Below are 19,427 nucleotides of genomic sequence, written 5' to 3' on the forward strand. Positions count from 1 at the left end.
AGGTCTTTGGTGTGAGTCCTTCTGATTTCTAACCTCTTCTTGCCATCTTGTGTCAGTGGCCCTCAAAATGGGGAGACTCAGAATCCCTGGAGCGCTCATTTAAAAATGCCTATTCGAGATCTCAGCCACAGTGATGGGGACCAGGGGCATCTTCAGACAAGTCCAGGGACACACCTTCTTAACGAGCATCCAGGTACTTCCAAGCCTGTGCTTGAAGACATACAGTCTCACCTATGTCCACATGCTATTCACAGGGTCAGGAAAGAGGCCATCCTTCCCAAGGATGAACTCTCTCCATCTACATCTGCCTCGCCCTTGCCACCCACCCAGAACTGTACAATGGACCCACTTATTCTCTCCCCTCCTCCCATTCTCCATTGTCCAGTGTTCATCCATCCATCCATTCTTTCATTTTGAGCACTTGTACCGGGTACTGTTGGAGTTGGAGGGACAGAAATACCATCAAAGCGTTTAGAATATTTACATCCTCCAATCTGTTGAGTTCTGCCAAAGTAACAGTAATCTGAGAAGGGCCAGAGAATATTCATGGTTTGCTCATTCCCCTGCTCATCAAGGCAGATGATACTGCTTGCCTGTCCACTTCTTGGTCTATAGCCTCTGAGCAAATTAGAACACCTCTGACCAGTCTACATGCCTCCAGCACTAGAAGCAAATGACAGTCTAACAAAGCTGGAAGCTGAATGTACAGAGATACACCTTATAATCACTGTGTGTGTGTGTGTGTGTGTGTGTGTATGATTTAAGTCTCTTAATTTGAAGGCATGAATTTCACCATATCAGTACCAGGTTGGTCATCTTACTTCTAACTTCACAAAAAAAAAAAAAAGAACGATAATTGGCTTAAAAGGGAGTATACTAGCTTGTATAACTAGAAGTCTAGACAGGTTTGGGGGTCATCTTTAGCCCATAGGCTTAAACCCCACTTCCTGTGTCTATGAGGAATGACCCTTCCCCCATCTGTGCGGTGACCCATTTCCCAGGGAGGTGGGATGGCTGCAGCCTTTTCCCCAAAGCTCTGTCATGACTGAGGAGGAAGGATCTGGCCACCCCAGGAAACCACTCATATCCCATTGGGCTGAAGTAGGTCACAAGCTCATCCTGAAACAATCCTGGACCAGGGAGTTTAGGATTATTTCTAGTGCACAGGGGTCCACCCCTAGAACAGCAAGTCCCCAGAGGGATCTGTTTTTCAAGTATCTTTAGTTCAAAATAATTCTTATCCCAAAATAGCATGGTCTGCCACCCTTCAGAACTATTTTAGGACTGAGGGCTCCCAGTCTCAGATTCCCACTAGGTCTCAGGGGAAAAAAAGAAATACAGCTCTTTAGAGTGGAAACACCAGGTAAAGAGTAAGAGAGTCAAGAGTATTTAAACTTTAAAAAGTTACAAAGTTCTAAATCCCTCCAGCTAAGATGGGGACTTGGTATAGAGATAGGTGAGGGGCTGGGATACTAGATAGGAGCTCAATGACTCCAGCTCCAGGGTAAAAAGGCTTCTGTGAGGCCACAGAATGTGGTAATGAAGAATAGGACCTTGGATCCAGATAACCTGAGTTCAAATCCCACAGCCACTATTTATGTCATTGCCAGGCCTCAGTTTCTTTATCTGTAAAATGGGATGATGAGTCACCACCTCAAAGGGAAAGTGAGAATTAAATGTTAGACTATCTAAAGTGCATGCATGCTAAGTTGCTTCAGTCATGAATTTGCTTCAGTCATGTCTGTCTCTTTGCGACCCTATGGACTGCAGCTCGCCAGGTTCCCCTGTCCACAGGATTCTCCTGGCAAAAATACTGGAGTAGGTCACCATGCCCTCCTACAGAGAATCTTCCTGATCCAGGGATCAAACCCACATCTCTTACATCTTCTGCATAGGCAGGCAGGTTCTGTACCACTAGCACCACCTGTGAAGCCCATCTAAAGTGCAATCCTTAAATTATTTTAGTCCTACTGCTGGAATAATCCTTATATGGGACATACTGTGTGCTGTGTAACCATTTGTGTGTTACTCTGTCTGGGAAACTACTGATACTTGCAATCTACCCATGGAGCTTTATGATAGTAGCTGTGAACATTTGAAAACACCTACCTTTGAATCAAGGAAGAAATAACTCCAAAGACCATTTTAAAAGTATTGAATGACATATGCATAAGATTCTGTGTAGGGGTGGAGAAAGATAAATCAGATCAGGATCTGCCCTTCCAAGCTCCTAGAGATTGCAAACCCTGGACACAAGTAACTCTGATACAAGAGAGCTGACTCCCTTAGGGAAGGTTCAAAAAAATCAGAAGGTTGTTCAGTTGTAGCTTTCACTACAAGCTGAAAGAACCAAGAATGATATCAGAGGGGTGAGGGCATCTTGGGACTGAGGGAAAAAGCTTGATCTAAAAAAGAAAAATAACCATGATAATAGTTTCATATGTGAGTAATACACACCTGAAGCTAATATATATCTGAACTTCTCACCATCTTTCCCCATGTTATCACATTCAGTTTCATATGCCTGTATGTATTGTGCAGGTATACAAAACCCCAAACACTCCTTAATGGAAAGGGGAAGCTTTGCTTTTGTCCTTCTTTGGAAGAGTAACCCCAACAAAACCTTCTAAGGTAAGTCCTGTGCTTTTTGACATGTGCAAACTAGGTGTTCCAAATACACATCTCTCTCGGGAAATTCATCACATTTCAAATTATACATGTCTGTTAGAGCACAGATCTGTTCTACCGTCCATGTATTTGTTATTCCTGCTTCTGACACTTCCTTAGGCCCCAAAGAGGTCTTAATCCCTGTCAAATGTTATTATGTTACCGACTTTTATGTAGTCTTGAAAGGGGTTGTTTATTTAGTTTCAGTGACTCCTTGTTACTGCCAAATATTATTTCATTTCAGCACAGATGTAAGGGGTCCAATGACTGGAATTATTTTACAGCCCTGACATTGTCGAGAGATGGATACCAGTTTAATTATGGACAGCTGAAAATGATCCAGGAGTCACCTGCTCTGGATATTTATCATCATTAAGAACTTCTCACTAAGCTGTGGTCTGAGCCCTTTCATAACGTTCCAGTTGTGAGACAGACAGGATGATCTATATGGAACCTAGATCTTCTATCACCTTGAAATTCATGTAGGGACAGCTTCGTATTGCTTGATTATTTTCTTTTCCTCTGCTCAAAGTGAGAAAATATTTTTCAATCATTCCTCTTCCTTTTCTTTCCTCTTTCTCTGTCTCTCTCCATTGCCTTCTCTCACTGCTAAGCCTGCTCCTTCCAGCTGTTTTTCCAATTATGCCTCATTGGAAATTATTCATTACTTAAAGAATGTGAGCTGGATAGACTTGACACATAAAGGATCAAGTAATGCAATGAAACTGGCACTCGGTAAATGCAGGAGGAGTGAAGGAGGGAAGAGAGTGGCGGGGACAGAAAGGAAGCTGAGGAGTTGCAGAACACTCAGATCACTCCTCCTGCTAGTTTTAGAAGAAATTAAGAACAGCAGACTTCCTCCTTCTCTCCCCTCTCCCGTTATACACTCCCATTATGCACCATGATGAAATCTATTTTCACACCTTTTGCTTTTATCTCTGCTTTCTCTAAATGGACCTTGACCTGTCCTTGTCAGAACAGAGAAAGGGTTAAGTGAAAGGCACATCCAGGTTACCACCATCTGGTAACAGATTAAGGTCCCCTTCTGCCTGCCCAAATGCACATTGCTCCACTCCTTTTCTCTCTCCCCCAACCTGAACTGAAAGGTCTAAGAATTCTAATCCTGCTGAGGATGCAAGCGTAAGAACAGTAAGAGCTCATTTTAGTGAGGGTTTTCTGTGTGTATATCATTCACCTAAGTCTTGCTAGGCCTTTCTGTGTGCTATTGTATTCAACTCTCAAAATAGTCTTGTGAAATAAGCACTGTTCATATCCTCTTTGTGTACATCCATGGTTCTCAACCAGGGATGTTTTTGTTCCCTGGGGAAATTTGGCAATCTCTGGATATAACTTTGCTTCTCACCATTGGGATAGCCAGAGGATGCGGTAATAACAGCCTCCAGGGCACACAAAAACCTCCTGCAATGAACAATTACCTGGCGTTCATTGTCAATAGTGCCACCGTTGAGAAACCCGGAAGTAGCTTAAAAAGCTGAGGTTTAAAGGCATTGAGGAACTTTCCCAAGGCTACCCAGTGGTATTATTTGAGAAGACTGGAATACAAACAGCAGCCTGTGCTTCTGTACCCTGCTGCCCATGTGCAGTTGTGGCTTCAGCAGCTGGTTCATCATCCCTTGAACTCAAGGACCTAAATTCCCAACAGAAATCTTTTCCTATGAGGGGATCTCTATATAAGTGGCTCTTTTCAGTTATTTGAATTCACCTGCTTATCCATCCTTTTCATCAAATATTTAGAATCAGTCCCACCTAAAGCACCTTTCACTCACCTTTCACCCAGCTTTCACTCACCTTTCACCCACCTTTCACTCTAAACATTGAAAATTTTGTGAAAAACGCACACACACACATATATACACACACTTGCCCTGGGGCAGTACGTCCTCTGACTTTGTCATTTTATGAGTATATATAGCATATACAGGGCTTCCCAGGGGGCCCAGTGGTAAAGTATCCACCTGCCAATGCAGGAGACTCAGGAGGCCTGGGTTTGATCCCTGGGGCGGGAAGAGCCCCTGGAGGAGGAAACAGCACCCCACTCCAGGATTCTTGCTTGGGAAATCCCATAGATGGAGGAGCCTGGTGGGCTACAGTCCATGGGGTCTCAAAGAGACAGACACAACTGGGTGAATGAACACGTACACGCGTAGCAGATATAAGACAAAAGCAGAATACACAAGCAGCAAACTTTGCAGATGGCACATAAAGTTACAGTTTACTTTGATGAAAATATAGTTTCAGTTTACTTACAGTTTACTTTGATAAAATATATATATTCTGACATGTGTTACTGATAAACATAAGAACTTGTGTTCTGCAGGATAATTAGCTAGAAATGGTAACTAATCAACAGTATTACTTTCAAGGTACCAATTAAAGACAGTTTTCTCTTGTTACCAGTTCTTCATATCTGCTCTCTCAGTTTTGCCAGTGTTTTTATAAACTATCTTTTAATGGTCTTTGCCATCCCCAAAGGCAGCTGAACACATAAACACACATACTTGTGCAGACATGCGTATACACATGCACAGACATGCACACGGATACATTCAGGCACAGATACGTGCAAACACACACCACATGTGCACACACACTCAGACACAGTCATACACAGACAAGTCCCGGGTCTTACTTCCCAGAGCAGCCTCCTTGCTTGTATTTCTCCCCACAGCACAGAGCTGCTGTCTTGCTCGTTTTCTGTCCCACCCACCTCTCATCCTCTCAGATGCTCCTCCTCTGACCCTGCTCCCAAGGTTATTTCCGTTTTCCCTGCACAGTTCTTCCCCTGCAGACCTAGTCGTGGAGTGTAGGAACTCCAGGCAGTGAAACTTGAGGGTGGGTGCAGGGGAAGCTAGTCATGGCCGGAGGGCCGCTGTCACACTGCCGTCTTCTGGGGCCACAAAAGCGAAACTGTATTCATCTTCAGAGTCAGCCTCAGGCATTTCAGGCTTTCAGGTGAAAGACAGTAGTCACCTCCCACCCTAAATTCTCAGTTGTCACACCTATTACTTATTGCTTGAAAGTACATCATCAGTTGCTAGTCCCTTTCATTCTATAACTAAAGGATAAAACCTTATAATACAGCTTACTCACTGGTATAGTAAAATTCATTCAGAGTGAGTTACTAAGTTAAATCTTTTTCTGTTTCAGTGGCAGGAGTGATTTAGACAGCAAAAAGGCACTCTGTATCTTTCTAAATTATGCTTCAGGCAAGTCCCGTTTATCCTCACCTGTTCAAGGGCGTATTTCTTAAATGAGCAGAAAAAAATATCTTAGCCTGGAAGTCATAAATTTCCATTACCTTTCACTAGGTAATATCTGAGTGTACCATTATATTTAATAATGCATATGAGTATTCCTACATAATCAGCTTTGCCAAGGATGGTGCCATAAGAATATCTTTCTTTCAGTTTTAAGGGTAAAATCAAAGGGACAAAGTGGTGGGATGATTAAACAAACATTATTTTATTTATTGAAGTATAGTTGATTTATAATATTGTATTAGTTTCAGGTGTACAGCAAAGTGATTCAGTTATATATATATATTTAAATTATTTTCTAGTATAGGTCATAATAAGATGTTAAATATATTTCCCTGTGCTTATACAATAAATCCTTGTCTTAAATAATCATAATTTTAAATGAAATAGTAATTTTCCACTTTTTATTGCAGCACAGACATGTCCTGACCAAAACAAAAGCCCCGAGTTACACGTGGCTATATACATTTTAGTTTTAAATAAAATTAAAAATTCAGTTCCTTGGTCACACTAGCAATCTTCAAGTGCTCAATAACAGTCAGTGGCTGGTGGCTCCTCTGTCGTACAGTACGGATAAAGAACATTTCCACAATCACAGACCTGTCAGCATGAATATAGACAAAAGTTGGACAATATCCAGTTAACAGGGCCCGTGTGGGAGCAGATCCTTTCATACAGTGGTGGAAACAAGAATGCTGTTAACTTTTCAAATGTCAATTCAGAAGTATCAATAAATATTTAAAATATACATGAGCTTAATAGAAAAAAAAAAAGCCTGAAATTACTGAAATGTCCATCAGTTGGGAACTGGTTAAGTAAATGACCAAACACCCATACAATAGAGGTTTATGCCAATAATTTAAAAATGCATATACAAACAATATATGTGAGCCTAGAAAGCTGGCCTGGCTTCCTGTGGATGTAAAAGCACAAACCACCTGACAGCATTAAAAGTGTGATACTATTTGTATTAAATATAAAAAGATATATGTCTATATTTGCATAGGAAATTATTTTAAGACAAGAATTGGTCAGTAGAATGGAGGAGATTGGGGAAGCATTCTTTTCCCACTATATGTCCTTCTGGTACTGTTTGGACTTCATACCATAATAAGCAAGTATTATACTTGGTCATGTATTAAAGAAATGAGAGAAACAAGAGAATGTGATACCAAATGAATGAATGAATGAAAAAACAAATGAACAAATAAAATTAGCAAGTTAAAGACCTATTTGCTCAGCCCTGGGCTAGTCTGGACTGAGTCAGGTTTATGGATTCTGTTCCTATTTGCTGAGGTCTTTACATCTCCAAACCAACCCTAAGTCACTGATGCAGGAATAATGGGTTAAATGTGAAATCATGTCTTATGCATTTTTACAGCTACTCTAACAAATACCATGGACACTCAAAGAAGACCCTGAAACCAAGAGATTTTTAGGAGAAAGGGTGATTATTTGGAACTCTTGCAGGGAAAGTCTTCCCTCACATTATGCCTCTCTCATCACCCCTCCCTTCTCTGCCAACATAAGCACCTTTCCCGCTTCCCCACCACCTCCTTCCCGTGGCTTGCTCCAGACAAGAGAAATGCAGATCCAAAGTCTTACCCTTCCTTAGAACTCACCTGGATTGAACATGCAGCAAGTTAAGCAACAATGCAAACTGTTCCATAAGCACACCAGGGAAGCCAGGCAGCAGATCTGCAGACCCCATAGAAGTCCTATCTATCTACCATCTATACACACATACATATATATATATGTATACATACATTTGCACACATGCATACGTTTGGTTCCGCTGGGAACCTTTGGAGCAGTTCTAAGTGTTGTCCAGACTGCTGCTGTGCTTACTACTGATGTGGGGAGGATCCTCAGAGCAGGATGAAGAGCAGTGGGGAGGGCACTGGTGGCTGTGGGTGGGCCTGATCCCTAGGCAAGCAAAGACTTTGGTTCATTTGGTGTGTTTTTGTTGGATCAGATCATTAGACAGCAAATATGACATAAATCTTTGAGGCAGGCCAGTGATATAGAGTGAAATGCTTAACTTCCTAGAAGACAAAGGGCATCCACCCTCAAAATCAGACCTTCACACAGTAAAACACAGATGTGTCTTCCTGCCTCAGCTGCACTCTCTGAAGCTAAATTTCCTCCACTAGACTTTTCCAGAACTGAGCACCTCGGGTACCTTGACCTGGACATCCCCCACAGCCCTGGCAGGCCCTGTGGCCTGGGCTGAGTAGGTCTAGGAGATACACACTGGCCTTGTCTGGCAACAGTTTTTCTCTATTTAACAAGTCTCACTTGCCTGTAAGACTCATTTTTTAAAGTTTCTGACTCATGTCAGAATCATTTGTTTGGTATTTTGACTTGATCAGTACCCAGGTTTTAACACACTTAGGACTTTTTCTGCCTAGTTCTGGAAATGGGATTTTGTCTAATTACACCATAGCTCTGATCAGCCCACTGTGCCATTTTTCTCTTATATCCCTCATCCTCCCAAGACCTACAGCCCTTGCCATCTTACCTCCCCAACACACACACACACACACACACAGAGACGTACAGAAATACACACACACACACAGAGATGTACAGAAATACACACACACAGATACACAGATATGCATACACACACACACACACACACACACACACGTTGACTAGATACTGGACAAGTGTTAGTCATTCAGTTTTGTCTGACTCTGCTACCCTGTGGTCTGTCCACAGAATTCTTCAGGCAAGAATGCTAGAGTGGGTTGCCATTCCATTCTCCAGAGAATCTTCCCAACCCAGGGGTTGAACTGAGATCTCCTGCATTGCAGGCAGATTCATCACCATCTGAGCTACCAGGGAAGCCCAGATACTAGACAAGAAATGCTTAAAATTCTGAAAGGTTGACATTTTGATTAGTACTTCAGTTACTACAAGTGAGGCAAGAAAGGGAAGCTTTTCTCAAATGTTACTCGAGAAACTGCACCACCTTTTAAAATCAACATCTTCTGCACATATTTTTTTCTTCCTTCAAAGACTTACCCTTCAGACAAAGATTTCTAAGGATTTGTTTTTCATCTGAGATCCAATTCCTGATGGGTGGAAGTGTGAACTGTGGGGTGTAAGAAGAAAGACTTTTCAGTAGAAATTCATTTATAAGTAATTTTCTGTTTCTACCTCTCCCAGGGATGACCCACATACCCTAAACATTTTCAGTCTAAGAATTTTTTCAGAAGAGATTTTCAGTTACTTTAATTACCCCCCAGGAGTCACATGATCATTCCCTTTGGGGGAAGCACAGAAAGATAGTGGCACGTGTGGGAGTCACATCTCTTCCAGAAAGGACAAGCTTGCTGGTGGCTCATGAGGCCACGTGCTTCTCCAGGAGTGTGGGCCTCAGCATTGAGTCTGCCTCCGACTGGGCCTGTTCAGGGAGGAGGACGCCTCCTTGGGACTCGCCCTGCCACTGCTCTTATGGGCTCTGTGTCCGTGAGAACCCAGGTGCCCTGCAGCTCCTCATGTCCCCATTTCACAGGAGGATATCATTCTTATTTTGAGGCTTTGCCAGCTTTTTGTTTTAAATCCAGCTCTCTATAGACAGTTTTTTGATGAACCAGAAATAACATTTATGGCCTGAAAAATACCTTTCTCTTGGGAAGTTTTGTTGTGCTTTGAGTACATTTTAACACCATGAGGTAACATTCATAGGGACATGGGGATAAAAAGCAATTCCAGAGACATTCCATCCATCACTGTGACGCCAGGCAGGCTTCACCCACACCACCCCAGACGTAGGTAAATATCCTGTTTTCACAGATCATCAGGAAAAGAGACCCAAGCCAGTGTTGACTTCCCTTCAACACTGTCATTATATTTGTATCACAGGGAAACACCCCATGCTAGACTGCTCTGAGCCTTACAAACTCAGAGTTGTATATTTTGAACCAGATGTCACAAAGAAGCCTGATTGTCTGCACACTGTTTAGCTGGTATCGAAACATACCATTTCAAACCAGATACGCCTACCCTTGAGACTGGAACCAATCAGACTGCTTTCATTTTATGTGTAACTAACTGTCCAACCCCTCAGGATTCCCTTCTCTCTCGAGCCTGGTCATCATTAAATGGTGAGGTTCTGCAGGTGTACCCGTATGTTTTCCAGCTCCCAGAATTCACAGCCATCTTGTCCCTTTCCCTAAATCGTGTTAGCAGGAGCAGAACAGCCATAAAAAGCAAAGAGCTCTGCTTCACGGAGGGTGTTTGCTTAGACACACGCAAAGCTTTCTGACATTTGGTCTGTTCCGTTGGTTTTTGGAAACAGCAGCTTTAAAGGAGTCCTCACCCTGGCTTTCCCCTCCTGCGATGCAAGGCAGGAAACCCCGACGTGGTCTCCAGGCGGTCCAGTTACATTTTGGCTTATGATAATCCACAGGGCCATCTGCAGTTAGAAGCAAAATAGCCATCTCCCTTCCTTTCAGCTATTTCCCTTGGCAAAGTGAAAAGTCCTAAGGAACCGGATCGGTCAGGAAAGCCCTGACCAAGGACTGGTTTGAACCTCAGACAAGAGGCAGCCTGATGAGATGCAATGCGCGCCGTCATTGTCTGAGCCGGGAGGCTCTGAAATTGACACCATATGCGCCCTGAGGAGTAATTGCTCCAAGGGGGGAGAAAAGCAACATGTCAGAACATTTTAGTAACACCTAATTCATCCCGAGGTTATAAATAAATCTGATGCTTGCTTAAAAACAAAAGTCGAGAAACACTTTGACTAGATTACGTTTGTGACAGTGCTTCCGGCCGTGGTGAACTTTATTAGGGAGACAACATGAAGAAAGAGAGACACGTAACAACTTTTTATGGTATATTTTACATGATTTTATTTTTTTTGCAGTAAATAAAGTGGTTATAGGGCTCCAAGGAAAAGGGCCCAGATGTTAGAGTTGTGTGAAATTTAGGGGAAACAAGCTGTAAAAAGCATAGTTATAAAACAGGCTGTCAGTGCCACACATCTGGACAATACAGCTGTATGTTCCTAGTGGCTGTCGTCACCCAAAGAAAACTCAATAACCTTATTTCACCCCAATTAGGCTGCATACCAACAGGATCAACATTAAATTGCAAGGGAGCGGGGGTAGGGGAGCAACATTCGCATGGCGCCTCTGTGTCAAACAGCTTTTATCTTTCATTTGACTTTGGTCACCAAGAAATAAAAGACTGCTAACATAGCCATTTCCATTATTATAAAACCCTACTTAATTTATAGCGTCCTAATAAGTCAAGGTTTGACAGTTTGGGCTATTGGCTGTGCCACACAATAGACTTTCTGTAGCATGAAACTGACCCGTTGTTCATCCTGACACCGAGCCCCGCCTGCCTTTCCTCCACCCCTCTTTGGGAGTCTGAGTCTAGCGTCATTATGGGAAGCCCTGATTGGAAAAAGTTCATTTTCAGACAACCCAGTATATTTAGAGTAGAGGGTAAATGCCTCTCTTTATGGCATTGGGGCATTTTCCCCTAATTTTTTTGGCCAGCATTGAGGCACCTTTGCAGTAAGACAAATATTACAAAACTCAGAATACCATTTTGTCTTTTCATCACTGACAGACATGCCAAAGGTTATAAAATGCCACTTTCCTAATAATTGTGTTTCTTCATAGGTGTTAACGGCAGCAAAAGCAATTATGGACAGCGGAGAGAAATTAACCTTACCACTGATAGGGAAACTCTTGAAATTTCAGCTTCTTCAGATTAAGTTGAAAGACCAACAGCGACGGGAAAGCGAGAAGAAGGTACTGGGTGGGCAATGGTGGGTTTTCTAAACACAGCAAGAGTGATTGAGGCACAGCCAGGTTCTCTGGGGCACTTCCTCTCTCCGTAAGCCTGCCACGAAGTGTTACCTAGCACATTTAACTGTCACCTCAACTTTTCAGGGGAAAAGTCTATCCAAAGAGCTAGTGGAGGAATTACATTTTCTCAAAGACAAACCCATTAAAAGTAAGTTCCCCTGAAACGCGACAATATTCCAGGGCATGTGGCTGAGGTCATTTTTATGGTAGTCTGTTTATATGCTAGGGACAAATTAAGGAACCAGAAGAGAGACACGGAGTCAGGAGAATATAAAAAGGTGAGAAAACCCCGCAAAGTCAGGGTCTAACTATTTTAAATATTTTACGTGATATTCAATAGAGTACTTATTAAAATAATAGGCTACATCTGTACCTTCCTAATAATCTAAATATTTCAGCAGCAATCCATCACTTCTACTCCCATATTATGTACCTGATTATTTCTTCACATATAGATTTTTCATTTGCGTATGAAGTCAATCTATGTGTTTTCCAAAGATTTGCATTTTTCATCTGAAAAAAAAATATTTTAAAGTCCTTTTGGCAAAGTGATGCCAGTTGCAAACCCATTTGCTATTTAACCTTTGTCAAAATGAGAAATGTTTTTCTTATTTTCCAAATTATGCTGAAATATTTTTGGAAAGTCAAATGCTTCTGTTTGCACATGTGTAATAAGTATGTGTGCATTTGTTTGTATGAAATGCATTTATAAGTAAATTGTTTCTTTATGCCTCTAAATGGGAGAGGCAAAACAAAGTCATGGAAGGAAAAAAGAGAAAAGTGAACACATTGCAATAATACCTACTTCCTCTTTGTAAGACCACCCGTCCCCCCAAATTTGGCTTTCCTATTTGCACTAAACTCTTGACATGATAATCACAGAAAAAAAAAAATAATGCCACCTTCTATTTGTAATAAAGGGCTTTATGCTTTTCAAAGGGATTCCCCATTTAGCCTCTTACTAGGGTGATATATATTGTTCCCAGGAAAATTCTACTTATATGGACACAGTTGATGGTACAATTTTCCATCTATATGAAGCTCTTTCTATCGGGTACAGGAGATTTGAACCTTACGCAATACTCAGGGAACTCAGGGATGTTAAGACTTGGCAGAATAAAAATTGGAAAATTTGAAACTATTATAGAAACAGCTTTTCTTGCCTTTTTAAAATTCCAGTGTCACATGGGAATCTGAATTATAAAAAGTAGACTCTGAGTCCTCCGAAAATTCTTACACCTTCTGTTAGCTTTGTGCTTTCCCACAGCACCTACAAATGTAAGTTACTTACTGAGTGTCGATTTACTTGTTTACTACCTGTTTTAAGTCAGTAGTTGTGATAGGAGTAGGTTTTAGATTTCAGTTAACAAATTTTAAGTAACAATAAATGGGATATCCTGGAAGCCGAAGAAGTTTTTAAGGCTAACAGTATAAAATTATTTCTGCACTGTTATTTCTTTGAAATGTGAACAAAATAATAATGCAGTTGTGAAATTCTTAAGATACAGAAATAATCTTTTTGTTGAAAATTTAAGAGTCTTAAGGAATTTTAGATTTATAAAAATAAAAAAAGTAATAGATGCATAAGAGAACTCTTTGAGCAATTGAGACAACAATTATGTAATCTAGTCGGTATCTTCATTAGATTGGATTCCCAAAACATCAACCCCAAATCTCTGAGTTGAAAACACACAAGTCAATGCTAAATAAATGGATGAAAACTGAAAGGAAGGGAGTACTCTCCAGAAAAGTTATCTCAGTGAAGGCAAGACTAAGGGAGTTATTGGAGGGGTGATATAATCTATGTTCATTTCAACAACACTGCCCAGCAGGTCACTTACAACAATTGAGGTTAATGCTTGTCAGCCAGGGAATTGAGCAGAAAGCAAAATAAGCATAAAGCATGAAAACTGACACTACGTTGTGGATTAGAAAATGAAAAAAAGAAAAGAGGACTTCATCCAGTTTCTTCTTTCTGAACCCCTGGTGAGATTCTGAGATTCCTGCAAGGAGTGACTCTCTCTTTAGCTTTTTAACATCAACATGAAATATGTATAGTTGCTTTCTCTCAAACTCTAGTTACATGTTTACACTTGTACAACCCAGAGTGTTTTGTTTCTTTGTTGAATCTTTGGAATTGCATTTTCTAAAAGGAATGCTTGTCAATTATTCATAGCAGTAGTTATAGAAAATACTAGGGAGACTATGTGGACAAAAAAAAGTAATATGATTAGGTCCCTGTCCTTTTTCTCCAATGGAATAAAATGTAATGTACATTACATATTTGATTCTGTTTTACCATCTATGCTTAATAATATAGTTCCAATAGCCAGATACAGTAAAAATACCATTATTTTAGATTCCACTAATTTTAATCATTTATAATACTTTAGACTATGCTTAACATTGTATTTTCTTTGTCTATGAAGAAGGTATGCTGGATAATTAATATTATAAAAAATAATACAAGGAAGATATTTCTTAGAAGAACCGTTTAGAACCCTTTAGCATGTGAATCTCTAAGAGACAAATTCTTGCCTCTAATTGTAGTAAATTTAATATATTTTGAAACTTTTATCTGTTTGGAAACATCTTGTTGGTTATTTCCAAACATACATATCATGAAGAAAATATACTTTATTTCTAGAAATATATTTTAACATTTCAGAACTTCTGAATATGATTCTTTCATATAATTAATCCCAAATTAAATTTTATTTTATCTTAAAATCTGAATAGGAGAATGTTTTGTTTAAAAATGAATTTTCCTTGTACACATCATTATCTGAACATTTATTGTGCATTTTTAGTCATATCATTATCAATTTGTTGTTAATTGTTAATTTAACAAACATTTATGGAAACAAGCATTTAGAGAATCTACTGGGACATATATTTTCAGAAGGTTCATTATAATTTTAAAATAATTGATTGGTTTCTATTCTGAACCATGTTTTAATTTAGTCATTATCTGAATATTACAATATTATTCACATTTTCACTTCTTTTTAATTACAACTTTTAGGTTATGTATTAATTTTAAACAGTTTAAAAACCAAAACACTTCATTGTGAATCAAAATATTTTAAATATATTGAGAATTTAGTTAAAAGAAAACATTTAATCATGGAAAAAATTTAAATGGCTATAAAACAAACAAAAAAATTAACTAATTTAAATAATCAGCCAAATTAAATGTAGTCTGCACATCTGAGCTGAGTTCAGAACCTTTGGATAGGTTTTGGGGAAAGATCCAAATATATTCTAACTGTGCTTTCAAGCTGTGAATTCAAATAACCAGTCCATATTTTCTTAGCTATTTTTTGGCATATCTTTTATATAAAAGCAGAGCAGTTCTTTCTCTCTGTGACTTATCTACTTAGTACAAGTTGCCTTATTTTTTGATGTCCTAGAACTGAAGAGAAGGAAGACATGCAGTAAAGAATATGGACAGCTGGTATTGGTAAACTTTTCTTAAAACAACTCAAAATTAAAAGCACCTAAATTTGATAAGATATCATGATGGAGCCTAAACAATCCAGAACCTGCTCCAAAGGACTGACAAAGAGAAATTAGGATAACTTGCATTGAAGTTTTCCAGCTTACTCCAGTTAAAACCCCGAAACACTGGAAACCAGCCAATGTAATGCCATTTTGTATGTGTGTTTTGTTTTAAAAGAAAGGCCATAGGGACATACCAGGAAATTACAGGCTGGTTAGTTTTGATTCAGTTGTGGTTAAAATCTTCAGAAACTATTTTAAGAAATCAAACAGAGGAAGAGCAGAAACTCCGTTTAGAGGGACCCGTGTGGTTTCGGGAAAGGAATAACTTGCCTCACTAACTGCGTGGAATTCTTTGAGGCTGGATAATCGAAATGAGGATACTACCAACAGAACTGTTGGATCTGAAGAGCTACAAAATTCAGTGATTCAGGGTAAATCATGTATGATTCCTTGGCGGTTTATCTGCAAACTAGAGCAGCGCTTTCCTAATTGGGATGCTATTAATTAATGAAACCTTTTACAGACTCTGGGAAAAATGTAAAGAAATATACATATTGAAAATAGAATAGTATTTTGAAATATAAATAGCTACTGTTACAGGAGCTAATAATAGTAATTAGCTACTATTATTGTCTGCTTGGCACTATACTTAAGCTGTTTACATTCATTACATCATTTAATCCTTTAAATGACTCTATGAGGTACAGAGTATTATTCTCAATTTGCAGATGGCAAAACTGAGGGTGTGAAAAGTTAAGTAAATTTCCAGTGGCTGAATGGAGATGGAGCTGGGATTTAAATCCAGAACTGTCAGACTCTAAGATCATGTTCTTAACCACTGTACAAACCCCTCCTGTGTCTCAATAATTATGCAAAATAGAACTTTTGGCTAGCAATCAGTAGAGAACTTCCCAGAAATGCCTCATTATAGGAACGAATGACTACTCAGTGGGATCTACCAACTTGCTAATTACCCTGCATACAAGTGGTAAAAAATCCCACCTGCCAATGCAGAAGACAGAAGAGACACAGATTCCATCTCTGGGTCAGGAAGATGCCCTGGCACAACAACCCACTCCAGTATTCTTGCCTGGAGAATCCCATGGACAGAGGAGCCTGGCAAGCTACGGTCCATAGGCTCACATAGAGTCGGACACAACTGAAGCGACTTAGCATGCACGCACAACATTTTGAGGTTAAGTGGGGGAACTGCTCAAAGAAACCGCCAATTCCCAAGGGAATCCTGGCTTCTTATCCAATCTCACCACCCACCCACCCACCACGCCCAGAAATGAGCTTGTCTCTGGGGGAATTTCTTAGAACTAGATTTACTGGGATTCCTCCAAATGTCCTCAGCCCTACTCTCTTCCCTTCTGGATGTAGGATAGTGTTGGCTGAGTCACAAAGGATCCTGCAGAAGACAGACATCAGACAGACATCAGACCTACCCACCACCACCACCACCACACAGACGTGGCTATGTCCTGCCTCTGTGGGTGAAGAATTGCACCCTGAAGAGGGCGCTATGGTGCCCCAGGACTTTGTGCAATCTCTAGATTGTACCATTTGGTCAAGTGAACCCAGGACACTTATAGGCTTACTTTTCCTACACCTCAGCAGTTCTATAGGAAAGCATCCCATGCACTCAATCCCATGCATTGTATTTTCTGTTTGGCAGGCATGCAGGGAGGGCAAAGAAATAGAAAGTATAGAAAAGAAATAACAAAATGTTCATAATGCCACAACCCTGTTACAACTAATGTTAACATTTTGGTATATTTGCTTTGTTTCTTTCTATGGATGTGTTTCTTTACACAGCTGTAATATTTTAAAAGGTTTTTAATCCAGTTTTATTTCAGTTAAAATATGCCATAATTTGTTCTCGTTACCACAGCATCCACCCCTACCGTTGATATTGGCTAGGCGACATTCTATTGACTACCATACTTGAGACTCCTTTATTGTTCATCTTCTCCATTATTTCTGTATTCTTTCATAATAAACAGTGTCATGATGAACAATCTTATCTTGTAAAATTCTTCATGTTTTGGATACTTTCCTTAGTATAGGTTCATATGTGTATTAGTTGCTTAGTTGTGTCCAACTCTTTGTGACCCAATGAACTATAGCCTGCCAGACTCCTCTGTCCAAGGGATTTCCCAGGCAATAATACTGGAGTTGGTGGCCATTTGCTTCTCCAGGGGATCTTCCCAACCCAGGGATCGAACTCAGGTCTCCTGCATTGCAGACAGATTCTTTACCATCTGAGCTAACAGGGCAGCCCCAGCCTAGGTTTATAGATATGGATTAATTGAGCCACCAAATGTTCCCACAACCTGTGTCTAGTAGGTTCTAGAACCATTTAGTCCCAGTTCTCCATTAAAAGAAACCATAAATAATGACCTGTTCAAATTAACTTTGTATTAGCTTTTTAAAGATGGAGGAGTTTCATGAAAACAAATCTCTTTAATATTGTTTAATCTGTTTTTTCAAACTTATGTGACGCCATACATTTCTTTCAGTCCATCTTGTCCTCTCATCACCTGTGGTCAATAGGTTGTTTATGAGATACATAAAATGATGTTTTGAAAGAGAATTGAGTAGCACTCTGAAGATAAACCCTGTTCCTCAAAAGTCACATGATAATGGAGTGACTTAGTTAACTTCTGTGACATCTTTTCTTACCTACATCCTTAATAATATTGTTTTGAGAATCTTACGATAGAACATATATTGAGCACAAATTATACACAAATATGTAGATGTGCTATTATCTAGAAGCATAAGATGAAGTATTCCCAGATGGCACTAGGTGGTAAAGAATCTGCCTGCCAGTGCTGGAGACCTAAGAGACGTGGGTTTGATCCCTGGGTTGGGAAGATCTGCTGGAAGAAGGCATGGCAGCCCACTCCAGTATTCTTCCCTGGAGAATCCCGTGGACAGAGGATCCTGGCGGGCTACAGTCCATAGGGTCGCAAGAAGTCAGATACAACTAATGCAATGTAGCACGCACACACAAGATGAACTATAGATATTTACCATCAGTCCCACTGACTCTTACCATTTCCCTCCCTTCTACTGTGAAAAACAACAGAATGAATACCCATAAAAGTATTTGAATTTTGGTATTAAGAAATCATTTAGAAATAAAGTATAGTCTAAAATACTTTTGAAGTGTCAAATAACTAGTCTGCCCAATTCCGAAGAAGGAGGATTTTGTATTTTAACCTTTAAAAAGTGAGAATAACAAGATTAAGGATTCTAGGTGGGTGTCATTTAATACTCAGCTGAGTATGTGAAACCCAAATACTTTTTTCTGGTTATTGCTAAGACAAGAGCCCTGCATCTGCTAAGTAGCTTAACTGGTAAGAGATCTCTGTGCCTGTCCAAGATCTTCTCGCCATAGGAGGCATCCAGATGCCTTTTGGAACCACTGCATTTTAAAGAAAAGATACTCTGTAACAAACCCGACTCTTCCTTCCTATGCAGGGGAGCCTGTGTTCCCCTCACATTGTAGAAAGAGGGCCATTGAATACACCCCCTCCTAAATTTTTTGTCTTAAATTGGCAAGGGTTTCCTCTGAGTTTTTCAAGTTGAAAGGAGATGACCATAGAAGGGAAGCAGGCATGTCGTATTCTTCAGAAGCAAGAAAGCCCGAAGAGGTTGGTGCAAACAAGTTTTCCCTTATGATTTAGGAGGGGGCTCAGCAAACCTGGTTTACTTCTCCCCACTCCTGCCCTCAGATCCAAAGATATAAACCCATAGCAGGGAGGGGCTTATTCAGAATGAAGAGAAGAAAGGGAAAGGGAAGGTATAGATAGGAGGTGATTTTCCTGTGATTAGGGCTTGGTGGAAAAGCATGAACTTTTTGACCAAAGTAGATTCCTAGGGGGCAAGTAGTCAATCATTGTTCAGAAAAAGGGACAAAGGAACTGCCTTGGTTCAGCTCAGGTGTGGAGGGAGGGAGATACAGACAGGACATGGGAGAGGAGCAATTAGACCACCACTAGAGTCAGCCGGGGGGAGCAGTGGGGACTGAGTAGGGCAAAGAACATGTTCAGAAATGTACTGAGGACTTCTCTGCCTGCCTCTGATGCCTCAGAAAGACCAAGGTGTTTTCACTTGCTTCTGTTCTTTGCCA

At 40.2% G+C, this 19,427-nt stretch overlaps 1 protein-coding gene across 3 annotated transcripts in view; it reads left to right on the top strand.

The window, feature by feature from the left end:
* The window catches only part of SPAG17 (sperm associated antigen 17), a 254,021-nt gene that overhangs the window by 49,713 nt on the left and 184,881 nt on the right, over positions 1–19,427 (top strand). For all 3 annotated transcript variants that reach the window (XM_040230934.1, XM_040230935.1, XM_040230936.1), the window contains exon 4: positions 11,594–11,725. In XM_040230934.1, coding sequence (XP_040086868.1) covers positions 11,594–11,725 — 132 coding nt within the window. The remainder of the gene's footprint in view (positions 1–11,593; positions 11,726–19,427) is intronic.

This window comes from Oryx dammah, unplaced genomic scaffold (assembly GCF_014754425.2).
Source record: "Oryx dammah isolate SB20612 unplaced genomic scaffold, SCBI_Odam_1.1 HiC_scaffold_28, whole genome shotgun sequence".
Classification (NCBI taxonomy): domain Eukaryota; kingdom Metazoa; phylum Chordata; class Mammalia; order Artiodactyla; family Bovidae; genus Oryx; species Oryx dammah.